The following is a 12,522-nucleotide window of genomic DNA, read 5'->3' on the forward strand; positions in this document are numbered from 1 at the left end:
CCTTATCAACTATATAAATATATTCATTCACTTGCACGTGTAGTTGTTTGTAAAAAAGGAAAGAATATTTTATTTTACATTTATAGCTGAACTTCATATCATATCAACCTTGGACTTTGCGATATTTGTTAAATTTTTTAGACACACATCTTGAAGCTGAAAGGCTTTGAATTGTAAATAATACACACACACAAAAACAGGACAAGAACTTCTGTGTTAGTAAAAAATATACAGAATTTTGTATAATAAAAAATTTTAAACGTCAAGGTTTTTTTCTATTTTACAACATTTCCTTTGATAAGGTTACACTTTGATGTTGTTGCCTTTTTCCATTTTTTTGTTTTCGCTTTTACTTTCTATATATTTTTTTAAGAATATTTAAGATAAAACTGGTTGTTCTTTATTTGAAATACAATTAGTAATAAACTTCCGGCTATAGGACCTTATATTATTGTAGAATTATTGATGTATTAGTTATATTTGTTATATAGTTCTGATCAATTAATTCTGAAAATAAACTGAACTAGAACTGAACTAGAACTGAACTAGAACTGAACTAGAACTGAACTAGAACTGAACTAGAACTGAACTAGAACTGAACTAGAACTGAACTAGAACTGAACTAGAACTGAACTAGAACTGAACTAGAACTGAACTAGAACTGAACTAGAACTGAACTAGAACTGAACTAGAACTGAACTAGAACTGAACTAGAACTGAACTAGAACTGAACTAGAACTGAACTAGAACTGAACTAAACTAGAACTGTAACAGAATTACAACTGAACTAAAAAATAACTGGAATTGAAGTAGAACGGAACCAGTACTTTATTTACTGTGTGGGTTAAGTTGTTTGAAATATTACACAAATGCGTTATTACTATGTATGAATATTTAACTATTATATTGGCATACCCAGCCGTTATGTCGGACTTTCGCGAACCTTACATTTTGGGTTACTCCTAGCCACCGAGTGTTCAGGTGACTAGCTATTTTAACATGTGCTTGTCTTACATGGAAGTCTATCATCCCATAGATTACGGAGAGGCTGCAATAGGCTTTAGTTGTTTTTCAATTGCCCACTAAAGTGACGATTTTCCTTATCCTCGGATACAAAGAGTACATGCATGACTAAAGACGAAATAGTGGTATCCCGGTAGTAAGACCGAAATGGAAATTATTGCCTTTGACTCTTTGTTGACCTGCTGGGTATTTAATATTGGCATTGAATTGTTTATATATGTACATACGAAGGTATTTTGAAAAGGTATTTCAAAATGGTATTTAATATTTTCAAGATGTTTATGGCCTGTTGTCAAATATGGAGCATATTGCAATTGTTTCAATACTGGAGATAGGTTTATACTTATTCGTTCATATTACAGGTAGACCCATTAAGAAAGTAAATTTTTTGAAATTTTATGACCTGAATTAATTTTCAAAGGGATTTTTTAAGGAAATTTAAAGATAACCTTAGTTTTAATGTTCTGATGTATGTGAATGAGTTTTAGTATTTCTGTGTGTACATTTTTTCATATCCTTATTAAAATGTTTAGCTTATGGTTTTTGTTTATTTTTTTAATGTTTTTGCGTTTTTCTTATGTTTTATGGTATATGTGGTTGCAAGTTCTTGTTGTGGTTTTTATTTGGGTTTTTTTGTTGTAGTTGCCTGCAGCTTCCGTGTTGTTTATAAAAAGCTTATTTTTTGTTCAGATGTTCATAATTTTAGAATTAATTATTTTTTTTTTAATTGTTGTTGCTCTTTTAATAGTTTTATATTTTGTTTGTGTTAGTTTTATTTTGTAATAAGGTACATCTATAATGTTTTTCTGTTATATTTGTCTGTAGCTAATTGTGTGTCATTCACAGCTGCATGTAAAATGATCAGATATGATCAGAGATTATATTTTTAAAATATTTGAAAATTCAAAATTTTCTTTTACTTGGACAATATTTTGTCCATCTTTATTGTATAATTTTGTATGCAGCTGTTATTTATTATTGGTTGCATTTTTTATTTGATTTAATTTGATTTTGTTTTTGACCTTTTGATTTGATTTTTTGTTTTTTTTATCTACAATGACAAAAGATGACAATTTTTGGATAAATGTGAAAAATAATGTTTTTTTAAGGACTTTAACATTTTACATCTTACAAAAAAATATATTTATGTTTTTATATTTATAATAATTTAATTTTAATATTATATTTGTTTGTTATTATTAATTAGTACTATTATTTTAAATAATTAAAACTAATATTTACTTTTTTACTTACATTATGTAATTTATATGTTAAAACTGTTTTTTTTTTTAATTTTTTTTCCATTATAACTAATTTTATATATCGGTTTCACATAAAACTTAAAAGAAATGAAAATATTTTTACCTATATCAATATTTTATGTTAATGGTTTTCACTTATATATTGAGGGGGAGGAGATGGATTAGAAATAGTTGTTGTGGTTGTTGTCGTTAGATAATCAGTTCCATTTCATTTATTATAAGGATGATTTACATCTGGATTACGCAACAGTGTACTATTTTGACTGCCAGCCAACTGTTCGTGATTGCTTAAGATCTTTTCGGTTTCCTGTCGACTGTTGGCCATTATGCGTCGTATTGTTGGTGCGCAGGGTGTACGTCATAGGCGTGTATCCTGCGCATGTTCATGTCAAACTTGACCATGCGCATTCATGTGCATTGTCTCGGCATCGGTGGGTGGTGTGCCGGCGTTTAATTGAGCTGTAGGATAGTACTGTAACGAGGCACAATTTAAGTACTAAATTAGTGTTAAAAGAGTTGTATCGATTAGTGAGTTTTTTGAATATTATTTAAAAATCAATAAAGGTATTGGAAATAAAATTTTGGAATTTTTTTCTCCTAGGATGATTATTTAGCTCTGTCTCTCTCTCTCCCTTTATTAAACTAAAAATTTAGCTACATGTTTTGTAAATTTGAATCTGTAAAATTATTAAAATAATCCTTTTATTTATATTGTATCCGTATTTAACAATTACTACAATTGATTTCCTACCATTATAATAATCATGTGTTTTGATTATTGCAATGACTTTCCTTACACTTAAAGACAAATATTTATCTTTAGATTTTTGCTGCTTTATCAAACAGTTAAATATCATTCATACGCACGATAAACGTAATTCGAATTAATACAACACATATATACCTTCTTTATCACACACGTATTCATACAGGGAAACGAATACAAACAATTTTAATTGAAATTATTGACGTCCTCTTTCAAAGCTTTATCAAACATAACATACATGTACTCATTTATACAGGCATACAACTATACTTTAATTGTATAACAGTAACATTATACAGATGACTTTTTATGTATGTACAACCCAGCAGTTTAATAAGCACACAATATATACCTTTTGGATAGGCTTACTTGGTTGACTTGAAGTTTTGCATCATTTGATACGTTAGTTGTGTTTGTTTAATAATATGCGAATGTCTATCTTTTACATAGCTAATTCAGTAAACTACATTAGGGCATCTACTCCGAACTGCAGGGCATCTTTAAAAGTGTGAGTTTGAGTGAGAGTATGTATGCATGTATGTACATAAAGCACTTGCAAATGACTTTTTCAACACCAAACAACATCATTCAACAACCAAAAGGAAAGTAAAATTTCAAACTAACAACACAGCAGCAACAGCAATGGCTAGAACGTCAACTGCATAAAGTAAACAATTATACAAACATCAACACATACAAAAGTGTTAGTGTAATCATACATATGTATGTATGTAGTTGTTTTACCAACACACTGATATTATAAGTTACATTCAATTTGAATTGAATTGCATTAGGGATCGTTTAGTCTACACACATGCACGCACACACGCACTCACTTACACCATTTAACCAGTTCATGCAAGAGAGAAGCCTGTTAAAGATGATGTTGAATATAATTTCATATTACCTATAGGTCTGTTGTCGTCATCCATCCACAACTCTACAAAATAATGGTTCAAATTACCATAAACAATACTACTAAATACGATTTTGCTTTGCAGTCCTGGGAATATAACAAAGTTTTTAAAATTGTACATTTTACATAGAATTGAAAGAAACTACGTTCTCATTTAAAAAGAAATCAACAAATAGAACAAGAATTAAGTTGAGAGTATGAAAAATATGGAAAAAAATCAAATTTCAAAAACTCTATTACCTAAAATGGTTGTATTTGATTGTTGCCTATTGAGGGAGTTGATTTTTCAAACTAAATGTTTTGGAAGACTTTAAATAATTATACTGTTATGTGCATTGATCTTTGTAACAGCACCAGAAGACCACTTAAGTATAAAATTTCAGATTTTGCAACTAGGAACAATTGATGTGTTTTTGTTTACAGGCACAAGGCAAAAAATTATGGGAAAATAATAGTATAAATAAACAGATTTTAAGCCATATAGCTATATGTATTTTAAAGTTATTTGATGTTACTTGGAAGTTATTATAAATTAAGCAAAATCCTTTTTCATATATTTTTGCTTAAAAAAAATTATCAGTACATGTACATTGAACAGTTGTAATTGAAAATTTTATGTACTCATGCTATACGTTCAATTTGTACAACTGCATTTACTAATTAAGGCCGCAAACAACTATGATGCCTAATTATTTGGGAATAAAAATCAATAGTTTTGTAGATAATAGAAAACTGCATTGCGTTTATTGCCACATACAAGTGTTTTATGCTGTGTTTACCATTTATTTATTAATTAATCTATGGATCATATTAGGTTTGCGTCAAATTGCATAATTGAAACTGTATATTCCTGAATGTTTTTCTTGAATTAAATTTCAATAAATCCGTGTCATGAAAACATTATAAATAAAGTTTTAGAATAACTCCAAATTTTCGTAACGTTACTCACAATTTATTTATAATTGATTTACATAAATTGTCTCTATATAATTTTTAAACAGAGAAAATTGCAAAATTTAAACTAAATATAGACTTCATATATGAACTTGTAGATGATAAATTTCAGAATTTATTCACGATTTAAGTAATTTTTGAATTTATGATTTTTTAATGTATTAATATAACTATTAGTGCTTCTTTCGGGTCAAATAATAACTGTACTTTATATATTTTTCTAAGTGTGATTCATTTTTTAACAAACCATTTTAGTCCAATTTTATAATTTTGTAATAAGATTAATTCTTAATTGTAATTTTTATGAGATTTTGAAGACGGGTAAAGGAGCTAGGGATATTTCAAAATCAAGCAAACTAGATCAACATGAGATAAATATCTGTGCGAAATCTCACAAAAAATATGTGGTAATGACTTGTACTTACTTAACAACTTATGTCTCCATGAATGCTACATAATATCTGCATAACTTAGTAGTCTATTAATGACTTACAAATGACATATTATGTAAGTATTTAATTTTTAGTCTTGATATATAACTTTCGGACATTGCTTTTAAAACAATAATAATACACGCAATAGTTAATTTGGTGATTAGACACGGAAGACAAGGAAGTTTTAAGACTAAGAATTTAAGACTAAGAATTGGAATTGGTCATTATATGACCGAAATGCTGATTAAATGGAGAATGGCCCGATTACAAGCTACTGAAATCTAGACGGAACATCACAAGAAACATGTTGCGAATGCAACAGATCCGCTTGAAGAGAGCATTGGCGGATAAACTCTCAGTCGCATGGTGTAACAACATTCTTAAAACTAAATATTTACAAAAAAGAGTTGAGAAGTTATCAATCTCATCCACCTTGCAGTTCAGATTTTGACCGACGTAGAAAACACTCTGGGATAGGCTTTACTTAAAAACATTCTTGACTATAAGGTTAAGTAGAAAGATAAAAAAGTTCATAACTTAAAGCGGTGAATGAAAAAAGCTTAAAAATCCTTCAAATAACAACACCAATTAAAAAATTTAAAAATATATTTTTCTGAGATTTGTTTTCTTTACAGCTTATTTATATCCGGTCAGTAGTTTGTGATTTTGCAATAGAAAATCAATAACACAAAGTAAAAAATAAAATTATATAAAAAGGTAAACAAATTTTTATTGCAGTTATGCGGGTACCAGTAAAACTCATAAAAGAAAATAATGATGTTTGCAAATGTATTTACTTAATAGAAGCCACGATAAGCTATCATTCATAATACTTCACCCATACTCTACCATTATTATTTACTTTGTTCTTTTATGATGGAAATTCAGCAGGTTTGACTGAAACCTTCTATGGTGTTTACCCTTTTTTCTACTACTTATAATGTTGTTCTATGTAATTCTTGTCTATTTTAGTTTTCCAGTTCTTTTGTTTTCTGCTAAAATGAAAAACCTCATGAACTACAAAGAAAATTTATCACAAGTACTTTAATGTAAACACAACATGGAAACATTAAATGAGGAGAACTCCCCAGCAGAGAGATGCCAAAAAAAAAACAACAGAAATGGAGGCAAAAGCATAAACGTAAACTTAACAATGGCTTTTTAAAGTTAACACAGGATATTAGAGAGTTAGAGCCATAAACAGAGGAAAAGGATGAGGAGGAAAAGTATAGGATAAAGTTGGGGCATAACCAAGACTACATAGAGCAAGAATTTTAGAGTTAAATGGGAAACTTACCCCAACACGTCCATTATCATATTCTCTGCTCGCTTGAATAGTCAATTTTGCTTTGGAATGCATGGCATCCGACAGTGAATTTCTTTGATGTGTTGATGATGATGTGGAACCTAACATCGAACCATTTATTTTGGCAGCTGCAGATGACGACGACGATGACGACGATTTACTGCGAAAGCAAAATTCTATAATGGCCACAAAGACTGCCACCAGTAGACCACCGATCAGTATGTAAAAAATGCCAGCTACATTGCTCAGTGATAATTCATTGTGTGAAGTTTCCTGATTGTCCTTGTTGAGGTTGCATTCGGTTTTGTCATACCACCATTTATTGCGCAATTTTATCAGTTCGCCATTCTCCTTTAGCGAGAGTACAGCTAAATTAATTGGATCCCTGGGAAAAATGTAGTCATCGGCGGTATATAAAAAAACATTGTGCATGTAGTGTTATTGTAGTTGTTTTACAATAAATCCAAATAAAAATGGTATATCGCAAAAAAAATGAAGTGAAAAAAATGAGAGAAAAAACAATCCGCACAAGTACACACAAAAGGATATACGGTACATTGTTGATGATTATAAAGAAGGTATAGGATGGGTAGGTCGATGGCATTGGCAGTAACGATGATGAATAATAATCGGTTTTTGTAGCAGTGGTAGTAGTAGTAGTTGAAATTCGCAGTAGTTGAATAAGGAACGTCAAGGCATAAAGTGGCGGTTGTAGTAGAAGTGGTTATGTTGACAATACACATATGAATTCATATGATTTTTTTTGTTTGTAAGCAAATTTGTGTTTGTGTGAGTGTACCAAGTCAGCCAACCGTAAAATACAGATGCATGTAATAATAGTAATAATACCAGTAACATCAACATCATCCAAAGAAACAATCAAATATCCACCAGTTTTATGACGACAAAACAGCAAAGATGTCGACAACAACAGCAATGATGATGACGACGATGATGATGATGTTGACAGTGTTTTTGTAGGCGTTAATTTAACACAGGAATTCCAAATGAATTTGATGCAAAACGTTGAATATATGAAACGAGAAAGAATTCTTATTTTAATTGATGATTCTTGTACATGTGACAAAATAGGAAAAACGTAAAGTACAATTCAAAATAATAAAAAAATTCCAACACAAAATGAATGCATTAATCTTCTGTAATTTGTTAGTATGTGTGTGTGTAAGCCTGCTGAAAGTTCATTTCTTTATTTCTTTTTCCAGTTGTTGAAATGAATAAAAGTGTCTGGTGTAAATTCTGTAATCCTATAACAGGACTAAGTATAAATTACTACCGTTAGGCGGAGTATGAAATGTACCCGGACAATATTTATGTATGTATATGTATGTGTTCAACTATGCAGATGTCCTTTGTAATTTTCTTTTAATATTTATTGCTTGTAATCTTATTACACACATATAGTACATTTATTAGTAAATGCCTCTCTACTCTAACGACTATTTTTGCCTACACCTATCACACACACACTAACATTCACTTATGCATACTAAATACACATAATAGTGTGGGAAATTAATTTAAAGGAACATATTTATTCGCCCTTCATTCAACCAAAGGCTTCACACGAAGTGTTTAGAAGGTTTGGCTACCACTTCATATGCTTTATCTGTAAAAGCTCCACACAAATTAAAAAGTTTGGGATTCCCAATAGCCTTTGCTAGATTTCTAGACTTTGTGTACAAAGGAAGTGATCAGATAATTGTAAAAATTTTAAATTGTCTATATAAAATTTTACTTAATTGTTTTGCTATTTGAGAGGAATATTCTATTAATTTTAATTATATTTAATTATAGAATTGAAATACATTTTTAAGAAGCCTATAGGATGCTGTAATGGTATTGTAAATTTTTTTTATTAAAATCTGTTTCTACTAAAGTTCAATTTTAGAATTAGATTTTGATTTATCTGTGCTCTACCTCAAAATCAATATCATAAAAATAGATTTCATTACTACAAAACACCCTTAATTTAATTTCCCAGAATGTATAACTAACTCTAACTATGTGCTATATTTTCATTATATAAACATTAAATAAAATTAAAAAATCAACTTAATACTCTCGCCTAAGTTGAATACTCACTTGAGTGGTGATCCAATTGGTGTGGCAATACCAAATCCTTTGGTATCAAGATTTCGTCCAACCTTCATTGTATCGCAGGGTTCTCGTGCATTAACATACTCATTCTTTGGTGATTCCACCAGTAGAGCGTATTTGCCTTTTGATGTTCGAACACGTCTAATGCCTTCGTCGTACGTACTAACAAAGACATGTTTGCGTGAGTTCATATACTCCCACATTTTATTGTGTAAACCAATTTGGGATCTCTGCAAATATACATATGAAGAAAAAGGCAATAGAATATAAGAGAATATTTAAAAAGAGCATTGAAATCAAAGGAAGTATATGTGTGGGTATATTGTACGTTTATATGTAATAAAAATAGAAACTAAAAGAAACAACAAGAACATAGCACTATTATTTACTAAAATATTATATCACAGTATTTGAGATTCTTAAGTTTTAATGAATGTGTTTACAGGAAGTTGGGTTTTCTACATTTTACATATAAACACAAAAATGTAGATAATTATGTAGTTTATATGTATTTGGGTTACAAAGTTTCGAATGACTGTCCTGAATTATTAAATTTACTCCTGGTTGCAAGCATTGAATATTTACTAACATGTAGGAAAACTACTTTATAAAAAGGATACGTTGACTTCCCATAAGACTGCTGGATATAAATATAATTTTGTGTATATGAGTATATATATAGAATATTAAGTTTTAAAAGAATCAAAATATTGTACGTTAAGCATATACAAACGTATATTTATTTTAGAGTTTGCAAGTACCAGACTCTGTTAATAAATTGTGTCTGTTTAAATGAGCAACGAAAATCTGAAAAAGCATATTATTCACTTTGATGATTACAGAAAAGACGTAAAGAAAATGATATTAAACAAAAAAGTACACTTGGTTTTCAAAGCAAACGGTTGTTTTATATAAGCAAAAAAATTATATATAAGGATGAGCCAAAAAAAATTTACTTCCAATGAAAGTATACAATACAAAAAAATTTTTGTTTGATTTTCTGTACATTAGTACGCATTGAATTGAAATTAGTCCTACATGAAATTCTTCAAAAATTGTATACTCCGGACATTCTACTGATAAGTCTAACTATGGTTTCAAAAAATTTATCAATAAAGTTTTATTGCTTAACGGAAATACTTTTTGTGCAAAAATTGAACAGTTTATAGTGGTTATTTAAATTAAATAGATTGTTTTGGTAAAAAATAATATTTTTTGGATGAATTTAAAATTTCATTTATACCAGTCAACTGTTTTTCGATAAACTAACTTAATATTTTAATTGTTATCATACAAATACTTTAATTTTAGGGACAGCCTATAAAACTTCATTTAATAATTGTTATACATTAAACCTTTAATTACTAAATAATGTTAAAGTAATTAAAAAACAAGTAGGAAAGTATATTGGGCATGGCCGACCATATGATACCCTACACCATGAGTATATTTTTACAATTTTTACTTTTATAAAATTTTTATTTTTTGTAAAAAAACTTTTATGTTGAATATTACCATAATTCCAAAATATTTAAGCCATTTATTGATAAAAAAACTAAAATTTCTAAATGAGGGTTTATATAGGTCAAATATGGGCCGATCCTCGGTAAATTTGGGAAAAGGATATATTTTTAAACAACAGTTAGTTTTGTCATTTTTTGAAGGGGGGTTTGTATTGGGGCTAGGGTCAAATATAGGCCGATCCTTACGAAAATCTGCAGTATCATTTATACTTATATAAAACTTATTTGTGCCAATTTTTAGAGAGATAGCAGAATATTTGACGTAATTATAGCATAAAAAGTTCAAATCGGAAGGTACGGTTGTATGGGGGATAGGTGAAATAATGGACCGATTTCAACCATTTTCAATAGGCTTCGTCCTTGTGCCAAAAAAACAAATTATCTTGAAAATTGCGGCCTGTAACTTGCGCACAAGGTTTACATGGACAGCCAGCCAGCCAGCCGGACAGACGGACGGACGGAAGGACGGACGGACATGTCTTAATCGACTCAAAAAATGATTCTGAATCGATCGGTATACTTTAAGGTGGGTATTGGACCAATATTTTTGTATGTTACAAACATCAGCACAAACGTATAATACCCTCCCCACTATAGTGGTGTAGGGTATAAAAAAATATTAAAAACTTTAAAAAATGTTATTCAATAACTTGAAAAGTTATTATACCTAATTATAACAATTAGCTAAATTCAATGAAGTTTTTTTTTACAAAATATTATGAAATTTTGGTTATTTAAACAGGAAATTACAAAATTATCTACAAACTCATATCGATATTTGTAGTAGAAATATATATTTCAAATTGTTAAATATTTGTAAGTAATTAATAAAAACTGTACTTTATTTCATTTGTTTAACATATATAAATACTTTTGTGTACCAACATGCATTAAGTTAATGTGGTAATTTTTATGTTCAGAAAACTTAGAAAACTTTTTTGTTCTTAAAAATTCCAAAGGATTTTTAATAAATTGCTTGATTTTATAAACATGCCTGTATGGGCTTGCCTGTGTGTTCATGAATTAATACTTCTCAGATTCATTTTGTAAATTATATGTTCAATTCCTCCTGCCACCAAGCAGTTAACAACAAAGTCCTACTTAGTCCTTTTTTAAAGTCTCAAGGAAGAACATACAATTACATACACTAAATGCCTACCAAACAGCTACTTCTACCACAAACAGACACACAAATACATTTACACATACGAGAACGGAAACTACCATTCTACTTAAGCGGATGTTCATCTTGAATGTTTGTGCTTGGTTTGGCAGGCAAATTAAATTAAAATGATCCTCAATGTCTTTGTATGGTGGGAGAAGATTGTGCTTGTTTGTTGTATGTATTTTCCTTTTTAAATTTTTGGTTTTGTAAAAGTACTCTATAGTAGTTGTTCTTTTAACCAGCAAACGTTTGCTAGGAGTGAGTAGGTGTTTTGGCATTGTAGGTGGAAATGGTTGTGTAAATCTTTTCCTTTAACAAATTTTTTGTTCATTTTTTTGTACTGCTGTCTGTACGTCTGTCTGTATATGTAGGAGTTTAAATTTTATATGTTGTTCATTTTGTTGTAAGGTTTTCCCTTTTTTTGCTATATGATTTCCTTAAATATTTGTTTAATTTATTTTTATGATGATGCTTTTATGTTAAATTGAAATGTGCGTCTAAATATGTGCTTTAATATATATACAGCTAAACGTCAAATGTTAAACTTTATTGAGTTTTGTAAATATTTTTAACATTTCCGTCCATTCAAGCAAGAAATTAATAAGTTTTTGAATAAAATATCAACAGTTTTCTCTTTTGGGGTATTTGTTTTAGATAGAATTCTTAATTTTGTTATCGATGAACACTTAAAAAACTTCACTTTTAATGTTAATATTTTGTTAGAGACCATATGTATATATGTATATTTGTGTGTGTTCTGTTTATTTAAAATATTAATAATAGGCAAGAAGATTTACATTTATAAAAATATGTATTTAGTGATATTATTTTACTTCAAATGCTTTAAAATTAAAGATATAAAATTCTTTCCCAAACGTTGCTGTAAATCTCAAATATCCTCTGCTGCAGAGGGAGAGAAGGCAATTTTTTACAAACAAACTTGAATTTTCAGTTATAGTTCAGTTCTAGTTCAGTTCTAGTTCTGTTCTAGTTCAGTTCTAGTTCAGTTCTAGTTCAGTTCTAGTTCAGTTCTAGTTCAGTTCTAGTTCAGTTCT

The 12,522-nt window shown here is 29.2% G+C and overlaps 1 protein-coding gene across 1 annotated transcript in view; it reads right to left on the bottom strand.

Moving 5' to 3' along the window:
• Positions 1-755: 755 nt before the first annotated feature.
• Positions 756-12,522, bottom strand: part of LOC111677773 (glutamate receptor 1) — a 70,999-nt gene continuing 59,232 nt past the window's right edge. The window contains exons 13-15 of the mRNA XM_046952593.1: positions 8,765-9,009; positions 6,653-7,046; positions 756-2,781 (exon numbers count right to left, since the gene is read on the bottom strand). Coding sequence (XP_046808549.1) covers positions 2,674-2,781; positions 6,653-7,046; positions 8,765-9,009 — 747 coding nt within the window. The 3' untranslated portion in view covers positions 756-2,673. The remainder of the gene's footprint in view (positions 2,782-6,652; positions 7,047-8,764; positions 9,010-12,522) is intronic.

This window comes from Lucilia cuprina, chromosome 5 (genome assembly GCF_022045245.1).
Source record: "Lucilia cuprina isolate Lc7/37 chromosome 5, ASM2204524v1, whole genome shotgun sequence".
Classification (NCBI taxonomy): domain Eukaryota; kingdom Metazoa; phylum Arthropoda; class Insecta; order Diptera; family Calliphoridae; genus Lucilia; species Lucilia cuprina.